This window comes from Leucopleurus acutus (assembly GCF_964270905.1).
Source record: "Leucopleurus acutus genome assembly, chromosome: 1".
NCBI classification, from domain to species: domain Eukaryota; kingdom Metazoa; phylum Chordata; class Mammalia; order Artiodactyla; family Delphinidae; genus Leucopleurus; species Leucopleurus acutus.
In genome coordinates this window covers 161,889,637-161,907,744 of record NC_139142.1, presented here as the reverse complement: position 1 = coordinate 161,907,744, position 18,108 = coordinate 161,889,637, and the positions used below count along the sequence as shown (strand labels likewise).

Sequence of the window (18,108 nt, the reverse complement as noted above, 5' to 3'; positions counted from 1 at the left end):
TCAACTTCAGAGAAGCTACCTAGCTTTTCTGAGCCTTAGTGTTCTTATCGGCAAAATGGGGATAGTTAGAGTATCCATCCTTTACAGTTGTCTCGTAACCCTCATAATACCTAATGATGTTTCAAACTTCGTAAGTGCATAATAAAACATCTACTGAATGCATAATCAGATAAAAATAATTTCACTGGAAATACCAAAACTACATATAGTTCTTGCTCTTTGAAAATCTAAATATCACTTACAGATATAGTAGGATACCAGTAATATCATTCTTATTTTAAAGAGCTGGAAACAGAGATACAAGTAGAACGTGTTTTAAGATCACAAGCAAAGTTGCCTGTGCATCTGGACAGAAGCCTAAATCATTTTCACTTCCTCTTCTAAGATTACACTGCTTCTACATGAACATGAGGGTGACTGGAATTTGACAACTGAACTCCCTCCGTAAATTCACAGCCACTTCAAGGCCATGTAATCCAACCCACTGCAGAAGTTCCTGCAACAAAACCCATGACAGTCAACTAGTGTTTATTAGTATGCTTCCAGTGATGATGGGATCCCTCTCCTTTTGCTTTGAGAGAGGCCATTCTAATTGGCAACTAACTTTAATTACCATAAATCTCTTCCCTTCATAGGAGGCTGAAATCTGTGCATGTCGAAACGGAAGCAATGAAAATCCGTTACCAGGGTGAACTCAATTGCGCCAAAGACTTCTGATTATTTAGAGTTTGTTCCATGGGTAACCATGGAGTCTGAGGCAAACAGCTGCTATGTTTTGAATACAACTGTGAGGTCTGAAAAATGACATCCGTGAAAGGCAGAGATCTTCAACAGGAAGTTGGCTGCAGGCAACTTGTGCACATCAGTGATACCAGCAGCTCAAATATCCATTCTGAGGTTACACACAAGATGGAAAACTATGGGTGGGCAGAGCCCCTGGGAGACTAAGCACACAAGGTGCTACACTGTCAACAACTTCAGCTAGGCAGACTCAATCAGAAAGGCCGTTAGAAAGACATCACTTACTATAAAACAGGGTCACAGCTAAAATTCCTAGGAATGTCAGTTCAGGAAAGGTTATTACATAAACAATATTAAGAAAATTAAAATGTTCTCATTTCCTCATTAAAAGTCATCTACTTCAAAGACATGGAAATAAACAGTGGGACTAACAGTCTGGAATTCTGAGTTTAATACTGTTCAGCTAATAGCCAGTTACAAGGCTTAGGCAAGTCACTTAAATGGGCTTGAAGTTCTCACACACCAAAGCTTGAGCAGAATAGGAAGGGATATATTGGCCCTAAGTCTATGATTCTGTTCACAAGCACACAATTTTTGGTATTTTATGTGGTCCTAACAAATGACTTCCAAAGGATTCTATACATGTAAAATGCAACTTTTTCACTTGTCAGACTTTCCACTTGTCAGAGATGCTCTCGGTAGTCACCAAATTACAGTTTCCTATTTTTTTCCTCCCTCTTCCTGTTACCATTAGGCTAAATAAATCTAAACCATTTACTTCAATGAATATATTCTCTGTATTCTTGTTATTTTTCTATAAAGTATCAGGCCAAGAAGCCACGGGTGGGGGCCAAAAGGAGGTAAAATTCCTTTAGGCCTTCAATTGCATTTTCCTTAGGCCTAAATTCTCTTAGGCCTTCACATGAGCATAAGTGATACATTCATTTCTAAGGTAATCCTCTAGTGCCAAATTTATATTTGGTCATATCATTGCTATGTAGCAGGATGTAATAAAAAATTAAATTTCTACACAAAACCTTAGTCACTGATTCAAAGAACAGGTTAAGGTTTTTGTTTCTTTAATTTGTAATGTTTCCTTACGTTTCTATCTAAAATGCCAGTCACCTATTCAGAGACAGGCGTTTAACTTTTTTGTTTGTTTAATTAGACATGTTTCATTTGAATGTGTATCCCGGAATCCTCTCAGAAGTTAATCCAAAGTCTCCTCGGCCGAAGAGGAGGAAAAAGGACTCAGTGGGGTAGGATGCTAGAAAAGCATACGATTCAAATTCTCAACTCAAAAACTCCCTGACGGTAAGTGATAAAGAGAAGATGAGAACTAAGAAAAAGTCGCTTGGTCTGGTGGAAAAGCAAGCCCAGGACCCTTCAAGACAGGAATTTCAAGAGCGTGATAGTAGTGGACATTAGGTGGGGAGAAAGAGAAGGCAGGGAGTGCAGACGCTGTCTCAAGTAGCTTGGCAGTGACAGGAAGCAGAGAGAATACTTAGTTGTTGCCTAGACAATGCGATGAGACAAAGAATTTTTCTTCCCCAGGAAGGAGAAACTTAGGATATGTTTTTGAGAATTGGGAAATTTAACAATGGTAAGTAATACACTTCAAGACTCATTTTACTACTGGCGTGGTAAAAGAAGTCCTCAGACAAGAAGAAAAACTCAATTTAATATCCTGGATACTCTCCTAATTTCAAAATGTTTGCTTTGCTGGAATATTTATATCTATGCAGATTAATGGCATTCTCTAATTAGTATTAAGTGCTAAAAAACTGCTGTGTGCTACACTGAGAATATTATATAGTGGGTAAGTAATCATAGCTCCTAGCCTTATATTAACATAAATCTTGCCTTCTTTGTTCCTAATATGAGGACATATTAGGGAAATAAAACTAATTTTTTCCAAATTAGCAATATATACCCATTTCAGCCTTACCTGCTGATCAAACATCCTATGTTCTCTCTGGCCTGATTCCAGATCCTCTTCTGAAAGTGACACCAACGAGTCACCCCTTTCCTCACCACTAAAAGGGTGTCTGAGCTCTTTGGTGTTCGAAGAGTTTACTTCCAGAGATGAGGATGACTTGTTTCCAATACCAGCTCCTCCTGTCAAGCCTTCTAGACTGAAACTGAACACAGAAACAAGAGTTAATTCATTCTATTTCTGAGTTTCAGAAAGGAAGGAGGATACAAAATCCCTTTAGCTGTATCTCCCCTGCTCATAACTATTTCTATGTCACCCAGCAAAACCATCTGCAAGGGCATGGCCATGAGCGCCACCTACCATTCTCCACAAATATCCTGGTATGCTGAGAAACACACTGCACTTAAGATTTTTTTTAAAAAAACCTCATTCAACTTACTCAAATGCTGAACCACTTAAGGTCATTTTCTCAGACATTTTTCAATATACCATATGGACAGGCCACATTAGCTTATTGATCTTTTATTCATGTGTGTTTTTTTCCCTTGATCTGAGGTGATCAATCTTTGCCAGAATCTGAACTCTGCAAATGCCAAAGAATGAAATGGCACAGAGAAAATATGAGCATAAGTAACTTCCAGAAGGCAAAGAGGGAGACCTAGACTTGCCCTTGCATCCATCAAGTGGACCTTTATAACTTTACATTCAACTATAGTCTAGTTGACCTTTATAACTTCACAGGTATGCATCCACCCCCAGAAATCCCACATTACGTAGGAGCATTAATATCTGTGCACACCTGCCCGGACAACAACTGCTTTGACAGGTTTCCTGAGAATTGTTAGCTGCAGACAGGCACATGTGACATCTTAAAGGGCAAAAGCTGAAAAGCTACTGCATCTAAAAGAGGTTTAATTCCCCCCCCCCCTTAATACTGACAAAGGGGAAAAAAGCAAACTTAAGTTTTGGTATCTAAAATGGGATCCCTGGAATAGACTATGTGGTTTGTGGAATGAAAAGCATTTTTATGTAAGCAGGAGGCTATAGAGAGAGGTTGGCCATCTATCATCCTTGGGGTTGCTAGCCAGAATAATTCACATCCGGTTACAACTGGATCTCAGAATACAGCTGTAGCAGACCATGTCCTCAGTTACAAGCATCTGGAATTGTATTTGAAGGTATACTGAAGCTATTTAGTTATCTCTGCTCAAAGTTAATTGCTACAAAAAATTTATGTATGCCAGTCCAGAAGGGTTTCTATTCGCTCTTTTTCGCCATGAATTACTTATTATGAACTGAAACCGTATGCCTCTATTTTCTTGAGTGAGTAAATTAAACAATGGACTTTGTTTTTCTTATTTCAATATGACAACAGAAATCATGACTAACTACACATAAATGTCTCTGTAAAACTCATTTTCAATAGCAGGGATAAGAAGACAGACTAAGTGAAGAAATTTAGTTTTCTATTATGAATTATTTGTAAAGACTGGGAAAGCCAGATCTATGCTTACCACAAAATTTAAACCTGAAAATGTTTTAGTAATTAAATCTGGCTGCTTAGTTGAGAGAAGAATATGCAATGATGAGGAATCTGTGAGCTTGGAATCTAAACAGATTGGTTGGTGGTCTTTTGTCACTTTGTTATACAGCAACAACTAACACAACATTGCAAAGCAATTGTACTCCAATAAAGATGTTAAAAAAATAAAGAGATTGGTGGATTTGGAAGTGTAAAAAGATGAGTGCATCTTATTAGCTGCCTTATTTCTGTTATTTTTTTCCTCAGGATGTAGGAATTCCTAGGATCTGGGAATTAGGACAGATCAAAACAAACAGAAAAGTGATTTATCATACCACAGAGACAATTCTGTGCAGAAAACACCAAATCTATAGCCACTTGAGCCAAAAAGGATGCATCAGGGTATACCATCTAACTCCTAGGCTGTACCCCTTCAACTGGATCAGTGATGCCCACAGCAGAGGCAGCAGAACACTGTGCTCACAGCCAAAGCAGGCTGCCATATGCATTCTAGCCACACAGAAGCCAGCTCCAAGCCAAAAGCTCAAGTGCCGTATTTTAGGATTCCCCCTTTGGTGGCTGGACACACAACAATACCATACCTTCTGTAATTAAAGTCAGCACTCAGGGCAGCAGAGTATTGCACACCAGAAGGACACCAGCTCATACTGGGGATGACATCAAAGGAAGAAACAGAAATGGAAGAAGAGGAAACAGGCATGGGATTATTGGGTTTAAAAAGAAAGGGCATGGTTAGAGACAAACGGATTTATCTGATTATCAAAAAATTAGGAATGTAACATCGATTTAGAACTTAGAAAATGGCTGGAACAAAAAACATAGAAACTTAAAATTGTTCTACTGATGTCCATCTACATAATGTGTTGGAAATGACTACGCGAATTCTTTACAGGATAACAAGTCCAATCTTGGAAAACCAAGAATTCCTCCTAGAGAACACTGAACAGAGAATCCACCCTACGTGTGGCTGCTTCTTTGTTCCAACCTCCACCACTGGGGACAATGTCTCTATACATGCCACCACTCCTACAACTCCCTTACCACAGTGTCTCTAATCCTTAACTGTAAGGAACGATGACAAACTGCACTAGGGTAGGCTCACTGAGTCATCAGTTTTTTTCATGTCTCCACTAAGGATCAATCTAAGCCAGACAATTTATATCTTTCATAACGATATCCAGTCAACACTCAGATTCACCTTCAAACCCTATGCACTAGGCTTGTATGCTAAAGATAAAGCATAGAACAACGATCCTGTTTCCTTGTATTTTTTTAATGATAACGAAGGGATTTCTTTCCTTAAAAAAGAAAAGGAATTTTATAGTACTGGGTGAGCAATGTGTCTCTTAATTTTAGGTTTGTATCCACTTTCCCACAAGATTTTAAAAAATCCACTTGATCATCTATTTCCTTGACTATCTCAGCACTGATATTTATTCTCAAGCAGCAAGAACAGAAAATCTGGGGTTGGAAATGCTAAGTAAACATAACCAGCCAAAAAGTAACCAATTCAAAACATGAGATACTCTGTGAAAGGAGCTGCATCCATAGGAGAGGATTTCTGATTAACAAAAGCTATCATTTAAAAAATAACACTGCTACTACTTTGGCCTTAAGGTCCTCAGTGACATGCTTTGGTTTTAAGAAGGGGGATAACAGTAAAACCAATCAGCTTCCTGAAGCTTCAAATGGGAAGACCTACAGACACCAAAAAAACCCCACCTTGTCTTGAACACAGCTGATAACTCTGTTTTGTTGATAAGTGGGAGGTTTTTGACAGACGAAAAAAGACAAGGAAAATGGTGGGAGAATAAATATGAGCTACCTCTATGGATCCTCTAAAAGTAAATCTTTAAAATAATATCATTAAAAATAATTTAAATGGTGAAACATTTTAAATCAGATTAAATTAATAGTACAAAGCTCACAAGTGCAAAAGCAGATAGTGGAAATACACACCTGAGACATGTCTCTACTAGTCTGCTAAGCAAGACCAGACTGACTTATAATTTACTTGTGTGAGGGAAGCAAGAGTTGATATAGTTTGCAGACACACACGAGATTCAGAAGTCCATTCTTTGAAAATTAATTTTATATCTCTAAACTGTTAATAAAAGGTATATTATGCCTAAATAGCCAATTTATTAAAAACAGAATGTAGAAAAAATTAGTAACTGAATATATTTTGCCGATTTATCATTCATGAAAAATAAAATAATGTCTTTCTTCCTATAGATTTAAACTTCCCTTTACTCTCAGAAAATGACAATGATGTGAGAGACTGGGATGAAATTTAGGATGAAGAGAATGAAGAACAACAGGGAGACAGAAACCATGTCCGAAAAGCTTTTCTAAGGATTCAGGAAGGAAGCTGCAGATGGTCCTACAGTAGCAGAAAATTCCTTTCACAACTAAGAGTATTTTTGAGAGCATCATAATTTCCTCAATTCCTCAACTGGGGGGAGGTAACACTTCATGGTTCTTTAGCTTTGAGATTTAGTAGTTCCAGATTTAAAAAACAAGAACAAAAACAAGTATCCCGCTCCCCCCACCTTTTAATACTTGTTGGAACGCTTCAATTTTAGTAGCTAAGGCTTAATACAAAATTTAAAATTATAACCCATGTTCTTCCTACAGAAATATGACTAGGGATGAAACCGTCACTGGAGCTGCTGTGATGGCTGTATCTACATGCTAACCTGGACTGTATCCAGCAACCTGTCATCTTCCAGTGTCATCCAGTGCATGATTTTAATAAGTCCATACTGAAGAGTTTAAAAGAAAGTCAGACAAATATATCTCTAAAGGTTTTAGATACTTCTATTGAAAAAGGCATTTAACAACTTGTTCCCCTGGAGAAAAACTTAACCAGGTTCATGATTATCTAAGATTCATGAGAACATTTGTATTTGAGCTCAACTCTGTGCCTAAAATCTGGAATTAAAGGAAACACCCACTTGAAAAAGATGAAGTGGGAAAGAAAGACTGTTATTTGCCTGCTTCCCAACAAACAGCTTCAGCTAATAATTAAAAATACCTCTTTACAAGTATCTCCTAATATGAGACACTAACAGTAATCAAACCATCGTTTTTAGACTTCTAAATTTTTTTCCAAACGAGGGAAGAAAAAGTCACAAATGACTTCTGTACGGTAAATATAAAACAAAACTCAGCATTTGAACAATTTAAAGCAAATCAGCACTTTCTGGCTAGAAATGACTTTTCAGCTTATAAATCACTATAATTTTTAGCTTCAAAATTTTATGTGACAAAAAATAATTAAGGAATTGAAAGACTGAGAGGGCCCCTGAGAAATCAGCTAATGCCTCTTACTTGCTTTAAGGAATGACCACATCAGCAGTGGAATGGAGAGCGCCAGGTGGCCTAGGAAGACAGGCTTTCATCACATTATTAAAGAACGTGTTAAAAATATTTTAGGGCCTGTACATGAGCACACTCATGTTTCTGGTTCTTTCCCTTTTTTTGGAAAGAAAGAAAAAGTACTCCCCAGGGTCCATTACATAGGCACAACAGACACTTCTTTGAATTCTCCTGGATAAAGTTGGGGGACACCCTATTATCAAAATGATCTGAACACCAAAAAGCACAAGATGGAAAAAATATTTTTTAAATTGTTTTTCAAAAAATAAAAGTAGAATAGGAAAAAACTTCAAATTCGAGAAACCATTTCATATGGAATGGACATTAGCAATTAATAAGTACCTGTATTTTATTTGTCTGAAGCAGACATGACATTACTTAAAAATAGACTGTTTAATCATAGATGAAGCAGAATGAGATGCTTGTTAGTATAAGCTCAAAGGCAAACAGTTAGTCCATCAAGTTAGTGAACTCTGTACCTTCTCCTATGAATGGGAGGTCTCCTGACAACATCCCCAAGAACTCGCATTGAACTGAAAATGAATGGTGGAAGAGGTCAGTGTTGAGTTGAAATAAAGTGGATACAAATGCATGAAACATACAGACATCACACTGGGAAGAGACACAATGGCCAAAGAGAAATAGTTCAGGGAGTAAGGGAATGAAAGAATGTGGAATCAGGAAAACATCATGACCAAAAAGGCCTGATAATTTCTGAGAAGGGCTACTTTGCTCCCTCCTTGCTCTAAGGAGTTAATCAGGTGACCAAGAATGAGGTTTATTAAATTATAAAAGTAAAAGCATTTTTTAAAAAGGCCATTCAAAACTTTAAAAGGGTTTTCTTAAGACTCTACAATTCAGGTTACACTATATGCAGATAACACTATAAGAATTAGTCAAACTAATTAAAGTGAACCCTAACTCTCATTCCATTATCTCCAGAGGTATTGGCACAGTGGTGCTAAGCAATCCTTAATGATAAACTCAAACAGGAGGTTCCGTGGTATCACATAGGTTGAAAATATAAACAATTTAGGTGATATGGTTCTAATCTTAGCTCAGTCCTAAAATCATGTAATCTTGGGCAAAATCATTTAATCTGAGCTTCAATTTTTTGCTCCTCACTGGAGCAAAATCATTTAATCTGAGCTTCAATTTCCTCACTGGAGCTTCATGTGACCCATGAAGTCACATCTAGCTCGGAAATCAAAGTCATGGCAAAGGGATCCATAGTGGTTTATAAAGGAAAACAGATTATATATAAAACAAATCCTCATTTCTCAATGTTGTCATCATCTAAGACAAGTATATCCTGTCAAGAAGCTTCTCTTGCTTCAGGAAGGGAATTCTGGCTGTAGGGATCGTTCCCCCAACCTTATTTTTTCTTGTGGTGTGAATGCTTAAAAAAAAAAAAAAAAAAAAAGTACAGCTTGAATAAAGCTGGGAAGGAAAGCTTTTAGAAACTGCTTTTTACATAATCTAGGATTTCAAATATATATAAAAACTGCCCATCAGATAAAACAACCGCTTATTTTTAAGCTTAGCATTCTGAACTCCACCCCAGAATAATACGGAGTTCTAGAAAGAGCGCCTGACCAGGAAACTGGAAACCTGGATCCCACTGACCTTGGGTAAATGATATAAACTACCTGCAGAGTCTCATCTGCAAAAATGGGGTTAATCCCACCTGACTCATGAAGAAGTTGCAACATTACATGAGACAATGTGTTATTAAAAGAATCTGAAAAGGGTAGCAAGTCAGGAAGGTGTAAGATATGATGAAGGCAGGGACTTTGTTCACCTCTGGGTCTCCAGAACGTAGAAATGCCTGACGTGCAGGCGGTGCTTAATATATGTTGGCCGAATAAAAGAATAAATGAGTGAGTGAATGTGATCAGACTACATGTACTTATAGCTATGAGCCAAAATATTAGGAGGTCAAGGAATTTTTAAAAAGCAAACAAACCAATAATTGCTGCCGGTGAACCGTTCTATCAATTGTTTTACAACTGTCAGCCTCCTCCCTTGGCTGCTTGTCCTCATTAAGAAAGCAGCTTTGGAGCAGGCACACCTTTGCACATACAGTAGGCCTCATGGCACTTGTTCTTTACACTCAAAGCCATCTGCTTAAATTCATCTAGGCAGCCAAGGGTCAGAAGCCAATCCAACTTTTCTTAGCGCCTGCTTCCAAACTGAAGGTATGAGACTGGGTGGCACTTACAAGAGAGCCCCAAGACTGAGTGATACATGGAAAAACCCTAACAACTGAATGATTATTATGATCTCTTAAGGATTAAACACTGGTAATTTAGACTTCATCAAAACTCTGCACTAGAAACAGATGGCAATTTCTATGAAGCACTGTGAAGACTTAGATGTGTTGAGACTTTAAGAGTTCATGTTTATTTCTTAATTCAAAACTGACATGAAACTATTCCCCCCCAATTTTCTAATCTCTGAATTTCATGAACAAATCTGGCCTGAACAAATGCTACCATTTATTAAACACCCACGTGACTGACATATTTCACTTGTAATCTTTATTATTACAAATATTCAGAAAGGCAGGTGTTTTACAGATGAGAAAGTTAAAGCTCAGAAGGGTCAAGTAACTTGCCAAGGTTATCCACATAGAAAGTTATAGAGCTAGAGTTTAAACACAGATTTTCCTGATTCCAAAGCCTATATTCTTTCTTCTATACCATGGTGTCTCCTAAAATCTTTTACTAATAATAACACCAAATCAAAAGCAAGCAGACACTGAGAGACTAGACAAACAGCCTGCCATCTCACCTCCGGTGGTTCATTTCTGCGTCACTGGCTGCGTTCTTCCCAGGACCCCAGCTGTGCCTCCGGAAAGGGGACAGAGAGCGCATAGAGCTCCTCAGGACAGAGCAGTTTGCAGGCACTTCAGTGATGCTGTCCATCTCCTCCTCTTCCATCTCACCTGAGCCAGCAGGCTCACTCTCACTCTCTCGACCCTCAGCTCCCACCCCATGGTTGTAGAAACCATCAAGACATTGCTGGTCTCTGGACCTGTTCAAATTTGAAATCTGGGGGAGGGACACATCACTTCCATGAGAAGAATGTCGATCCAAGGACGCTGTGTCATCGGTGGAGGAACTGGATCCAGTGATATCACAGGCCAACTGTTCTTCCTCAGGCTGTAATGGAGAGAAAGCACGTATGGTTGGAAATGGCAGGACCAAGCAGACAGCTCTCTGTTATTCCCCAGCGAGCCAATGCCTTTACAGTGGGTAGGACAGGCAAGATCACAGTTGGCTTCAAACAGATTTCTTTCTTAAAGCATGATCACAGATGGATTCAAACAGCCTCCAGTAAAGGTAGGGTCGAGGTCTATGCTCTTTTTACCCTTTTACTAGAGGTGCTAGATGGGAAGTACATCATTTTCCCTTTTTTACAGAGGAACAGATCTAATTCAAGTCAGTTTTTTTCAGTCAATACCATCAACTGAAATGAAGGGAAACTATGTCTCTGAGGTTTCTGCTTATGAAAACTCTAAATTCATACCATATAAAGTTTAGGTTTTCTTTGTTTTGTTTTTTTTACAAGCTTTAACTAAAAACAAGGTAGTGTGCTTGGCTACAACAGTGATATACTGAAGTTTATATTCCAAAAGCAAGTCTAATTGTTTTCAGTAGCATTTTGAAAAATGCAGAATAGCTTATTATCCCACCTAAAGTCTGCCACAAATGCCCAAATTCTGGCCACAAACACCTAAATGCAAGAAATCTATCCCCTTTTTTCCTTTAACTGAGTACTGGCTGAGTTTAATTGAGCCAACTGTACATAAAATAATCAGTCCTGGCAATGCAGCCTTTGATAAAGTGATGATGCTCTTTCCCTGGCCAACTTCTAGAGCCTAACAGGAATTGTGCCATTTTGATCCCAGTGGCCTGACATTCTCCACGTGCTGAAAGACACCAGAACACATAATTTGATGGGTGAGGGAAAGGCAAGCATCATGGCATTCAAAAAATAAATGTATCCAAAAGATAAGTAAAGTGTCTAAAAAGATACATGCTCACATTCTGAGTTACAGATGTTGGCACTGTACTATCTTAATACCCTTATTTTGCATTCTTATGGGATAGGGAACAAGGAATAGAGAAAGATATTCTGTGATTTTTTTTTTTCCCCTTCACAGTATTTCCCTAATCAGTCAGTCTATTCAGTTTTAATTAGGAGTAAAGAAACTTACAGCTCTTCAAGAAAGATTTTAAAGATTATGGAAACTAATGAGTCCTGTTAGCTTTGAAACAGAAAACAACTCCCATACTAAAGGGAGTGCCACTTTAAAGGCTTAACATAACACTTCAAAAGCACTGTACCTTCTGAAAGCATTCTTTATACCTCTGGGGCTGGATCTCACCAGCTCATATGAGCTTTTTTTTCCACCCTGTAGAATCCCATTTCCTACGTTAATTGCTCTTTAAACGATGAGTGAGGGAAAGATGCGAGGGGACCACTGGACAGTCAGAAATCTGAGGCCCAGACTGTCTCATGGGCTCCCCCACCCCTCCAAGTACAAGAGAAGCAAGATTTGAATGGAGGTTGATTTCAACTTTTAAACTGCCCTGTTCTGTTATCTTAAAAAAAAGAAAACCAACCCTGTAAGGATAAGATCACCTTAAAAAACAAACAAACAAACAAAACCACCCTGTAAGGATAAGATCTCAAAGTCAATATCAGAAAAGTCCTCAGTGTTCCCTTCACTGGGCCACACTGTAAAATAAAACTATATGCTTTACCAAGTAGATTCTAAAACAGGGTAGGTCTTGTTTTAAAATAAAATTATCGATGACCCCTTTTAAGTTAGTGAGGATTGACCTGGGCATCCTAAAGTTTCTATTCCTGGGGCCACTCTCCACAGAAAGGGAGACTATAAATGGTCATGAATACCAACTTTAGAAGACACTTTTAGGATGTCTTAGCTTTTTCACTGTACTGTGTTGAATAGTGTCCTCCTCAAGTTCACATCCTTTTCGGAATGTGACCTTATTTGGTTGAGTCTTTGCAAATGTTATTCGTTAAGATGAGGTCATACTACACTAGGGTAGTTCCTGAATCCAAAAGCAGTAGTGTCCTTATAAGAAGAGACAGCAGCCCCTCTGATACATTGCTTTTAGGACCTCCTGCCTCCAAAACTATGAAAGAATAAATTTATGTTGTTTCAAGCCACCAAATTTGTGGTAATTGGTTACAGCGGTCCTGGGAAACTAAAGCTGCCTAAATGTCTAATTCTCAAAACAATACCAAGGGACAAGCAGAATGGGCATCAAAAAAGCAAAATGTGTGATGAGCCTGTTTTAAAACACACAAGCAAGGCTTCAAAAGATATGAAAGCTTTTGAGCTGAAGTTTCCATTTATCACACATTCTTCATACAAGTTAGCTCTTCCCAGTGTGAAAATGACTTGCAGATGGTAGAATAGGTTTCTCTGTAAAAAGGAGAAATCTGCCTAGCATACGGCCTCAACATAGCCTTGTTCCTTGTGTGTGCTATGGCATTTCTTGGTGTGTGCTTTAAACTCTGAGTTTTTAAAAAACAAAAAACACAAAATAAAAGACCTGGGAGTTTTTTCATAGTAACACGTGATTTCTTTAGTTTTGCATTCCTGATCCTGATTTAAGAATCAGGTTCACACAGTATAATATTCTTACACTCAAGTATTTTTGTGAGCTAGCAGTTATTATCTGAAAAGGGAAAAATAGGACAAATTCAGAAATTAAGACTGAGCTCATTTATTAAGTACTGAGGCAAATGGTTTTAACTTTAGACTGAATCTAAAGAAGGCTCTAAACTACTTTTCTCCAAGTTTTTCTTAGCATTCTCAAAAGAATTTCCCAACTTCGTCACATCTTTACACTACCTTTGCAGACTAGAAAGTAGTCAGTGGTGTAGTGAGAAATCAGACCCAGAGTATGGTCGTAGCCTTTCTACAGCTAGGTATGTGTCTATGGATAAGTCACATGATGATCTTTAGATCTAAAGGTTAGAAATTAATATAAGGTCTGCTGAAAAGTATTGTCCATTTAAATCATGGATAAGAGAGGAAAGAAGGAAAGCAGGTTTTTAAAACTTCTGAACTGTTTTTGCAATGTTCCCTTTCCAGTCCCTGAATTTGTTAGTGCTAAAGTTTCTAGAGATGTCTGCCAAATAACAGATGTGAGAACTACTACTTCCACCATTTTCCTCCCTCCTCAAAAAAGTACCAGATTGGGGGGATGCTGTTTTTTCATTTATATATATTAGAAACGGAAAAAAATTATGGCTTCTGACACAGACAGAATGTTCCATGCCTAATAGTTGAAGCTCCTCTAAAGAGTTTTTGAGTTGTCAGTCTTTCTTCAGAGAGGTCTTTTCTCTTAAAATGTCTGCTAATTAAACGACTTTCAAGACTTAGGAAATTATTCCTGATTATCTGGAGGAATGGTGCCATGGGATCAATTAAACTAACACATTTTTTAAAACTTAGATTTGAATCCATGTAAATCAAATGTACTAGTTAAACTGATCCCATGCTGCCATTCCTCCAGACAATCAGGAATAATATCCCAAGTCCTATATATATATATATATATATATATATATATGTAATATAAATTTATATGAATACTTACGCATATATAAATATATATAAGAATGAAATATATGTACATATATATTTTCATTCTTATAAACAAACGGCCAAAACAATTGTGATGAGTATTAAGACTGGTTTAGGGCAGAGAAGTAGAAGAGATGTTAAAAGGTGGAAACAGGAGAGAAGGGGTGGTTGGGAGTCCCGTATGTATGCTAGGGAAACTAAGACCAAGTCTACCTGAGACTGACACACAAATCCTTCCTCTCTTGAGTATTCATAATTGGGTTTCCCTCCTGCATATAGGAGGACGGGAACACACACAAAAAACTATCATCTCTACCATCAGCTTCTCTCTCCTTGGGGTTTATAAAATTTTGAAAATCTGCAAATGGTTATCAGGCTAGAAAAACCCAATAGGCCTCAGAGAGAATGCCCTCTGAGCACTACAAAGGTGTGAGAGCGGCTGGTCTTTCCAACACTAGCCTTAAACAGACAGTTCTGGCTTCAGGGGCAGGGGCTGAGTCCAACAGAGTGACCCAAGGGTACTTGGGTTTTGCTTAATTTAAGGCCAAATAAACTAGAGAGAATGAAATTACAAAATAATTACATAAACAAAAGTTAATGTAAAAGTCCAAAACAAATGATGATTTTTATATAAAGCTTGAGAGAATCTATTACTTAATATATGTGCAGTATAACCATTACATAAATTTGAATAATAATTATTTACTGGATACTCACCATGTGTGGGGCTCTATACTAAGTGATTTCGATGTATGATTTCTTTTAATCCTCACAACTATTTCCTTTAGTAGCTATTCTTATTCCCATTTTATAGATGAGAAAACTGAAGCTCAGTGAGGTTACATAATAAACTCAAGTTTCTAATTTAACTGATCTGGAGTAAGGGCCAGACTTTTTTTCTTTGTCTTTGTTTTTTTCCCTTCTTCTTCTTCTTCTTCAAGCTCTCCAGGTGATTCTAGGTACAGCTAGGATTCAATCCTATTGCTAAAAACTACAGAGCTGTTACCGCAGCTGGGGGCAGACAAATCAATAACAAGATAGGACACAGGTAGCAATACTATAAAAATGTGATAAGTTACACTTCATCAAAAATTTAAAAATTCAGTTCATCAAGACAGCATTATCAAAGTGAACAGGTAGCCACAGAGTGGAAGAAAATATTTTCAAAATGTAAATCTAACAAAGGACTGGTATCCAGGATACATATATAGAATTTCTACTTCTCAACAACAAAAAGGTAAACGATCTGATTTTTTTAATGGGCAAAAGAGATGAACAGACATTCCATAAAGGAAGATACACATAAGTGGCCAATAAACACATGAAAATGTGTTTAACATAATCATTAGGTGTCAAGGAAAAGCAAATCAGAAACACAGTGAGCTACCACTACATGCACACCAGAAATGCTACAGTCAAAGCAAAACAAAACAATTATACATGTTGCTAAGGACGTGGTGCCACTATAATTCTCATTCTTGCTGTTGAGAATAAAAAATGGTACAACCACTTTGGAAAAGGGTCTGGCAATTTCTTATAAAACTAAACCTACACTTATGATATGATCCAGAAATTCCACTCCTGGGTATTCATCTAAGAGGAATGATAATATTTATATTTCATTTATATGAAGTTCTGAAATAGGAAAAATTAACCTGTGGTAGAAAAAAATTAGAACGGTTGCTGCCTCTTGTGGGTTAGAGAGGAGACAGACTGGGAAGGGGCATGAGAAAACTTTCCAAAGTGATATATCCTTATGGGCATTTAGGTTACAAAGATGGGTGAATGCATTAATCAAAGGTCACTGAGGTAGAGCTGTTATGGAAAACAGTATGGAGGTTCCTCAAAAAATTAAAGGCAGGACTAACTGCCATATATGATCCAGCAATCCCACATCTGGGTATATAGCCAAAGGAAATAAAGTCACCGTCTTGAAGAGATATGTGCACTCCCATGTTCAAAGCAGCATTATTGACAGTAGCCAACATATGGAAATATCCTAAGTATCCAACGACAGATGAATGGATATAGAATTATTCAGCCTTGAAAAAGAAGGAAATCCTGCCATTTGCGATAACATGGATGCATCTTGAGGGCATCATGCTAAGTGAAATAAGCCAGACACAGAAAGACAAATACTGCACGATCTCACTTAAATGTGAAATCTAAAAATGTCAAACTCATAGTAACAGGGAGTATAATGGTGGTTACCAGGGGCTGGAGGGGTGGGGGAAATGGGAAGATGTTAGTCAAAGGGAACATACTTTTAGTTATGAGATGAGTAAGTTCTGGAGACCTAATATACACTGTGGTCACTATAGTTAATAATAAGGTACTGTATCCTTGAAATCTGACAAGAAAGTAAATCTCAAGTGTTTTCTCCACACACATAAAAAGTAACTACGTGAGGTGACAGATATGTTAGTTAGCCTGATTGTGGCAATCACTTCACAATGTATGTATGTAATATGTATGTAAGTATCATATATATGTGTGTTTATTTATACATATATATAAACAACATGTCATACACCTCAAATATATATGATTTTTATTTGTCGATTATAACTCAATAAAGTTGGGGGGGAAGTCACTGAATGGTACTCTTGAGACTGCATACTTCATTGTATGTAAATTTTATAAAAAAACAAAAAACAACAACCCTATAAACAAATACTGAATTCTAAGTATTTAGGGGTGAAGTGTATTGATATCTGTAAGTTATTTTGAAGTGCATCAAAGAAATTAGATGAACTGGTAGGTGGAAGAATGAGAGACAGATGCATAACTATGTAACAAAGCAAATGTAATAAAAAGTTAGCAGAATTTAGGTGGTGGATGTTCACTGCACAATTCTTCTAACTTTTCTGTTTCAGAATTTTTAAAATAAAATGTTGGCGAAAAAAATGCCTGACTGGCTTTCTTAACCAGTGTCACACCATATAGGTATGATATAGATATGTATATAGAGAGGTGTAAACATTATATACACTTACATACATAGAAATATAGAAATAGCTATGCAGTTTATATCTTTTTACTACACCTGAAGGAATCATGCTTAATATTGCCAAAATACTAGTCCTTTAATTTTCATTCACTTACTCGTCAAATACTTATAAATTATTATCTATTATATTATACACAGGACACTCTGCCATGTGCCTTGAAAATAAAAGCTCATATTTTAAAATCCTAATGTATGCCAATCACTTAATCCATTTATGTGCAATACTTTAGTTAAGTATCTGATAGCAAGCATCAGCCCTGCTTCACAGTTCTGAAATTACAATAATTTTAATACTTATTCATAAGTGATTATAGTTTTTCTAATTTGGATTCTGTTAACATATTTACTTTTATCTCTAAAAGTTTAAAATAAAAGGTAAATTTTTGGCTTGGTGTTTAAGTACTTGAGAGCAAACTACAGCAATATAAAATAAAGGATTTTCCTTTAAGGGTTAGCATCTTAGGGGAGTTACTTTGATTTTCTTAATTGTGGATATGTCTTATAACTTGGAGGAAAAAACAAGGTGTAAGGGCTTTACTTTATCTCTGGGAAAAGAGGCAGCAACTATCAGTATTTTCTGTGGCTTTCAATTATCCTTTTGGATAACAGAGTGGCCCAGATCGTGTATTTTATGATCACACTTTTCTTTCTTAGCTAGTGCCAGAAAGCATCCTAGGATTTCTTCTCACGTTAAAAACAAAATTTAAATTTTATGCTGTTGATCTATGGAAAAAAAGAACTTAGAAACCAGCAAATATCCATAAGAATAAACATGAAGCTCGCAACACTCACCAAAGAGTCATACTTGCCAGGAGGCAGGCATACTGAGTGGAAACATAAGATTAAGTGGAAAGTTCTGACAAACA

At 37.1% G+C, this 18,108-nt stretch overlaps 1 protein-coding gene across 7 annotated transcripts in view; it reads right to left on the bottom strand.

Annotated features, from left to right (window-relative positions):
• The window catches only part of AKAP13 (A-kinase anchoring protein 13), a 343,180-nt gene that overhangs the window by 69,083 nt on the left and 255,989 nt on the right, over window positions 1-18,108 (bottom strand). For 5 of the 7 annotated variants that reach the window (XM_082835493.1, XM_082835495.1, XM_082835496.1 and 2 more), the window contains exons 11-14: window positions 10,395-10,765; window positions 8,081-8,134; window positions 4,802-4,867; window positions 2,690-2,882 (exon numbers count right to left, since the gene is read on the bottom strand). In XM_082835493.1, coding sequence (XP_082691619.1) covers window positions 2,690-2,882; window positions 4,802-4,867; window positions 8,081-8,134; window positions 10,395-10,765 — 684 coding nt within the window. The remainder of the gene's footprint in view (window positions 1-2,689; window positions 2,883-4,801; window positions 4,868-8,080; window positions 8,135-10,394; window positions 10,766-18,108) is intronic. The other 2 variants (XM_082835497.1, XM_082835498.1) reach the window with 2 other exon arrangements.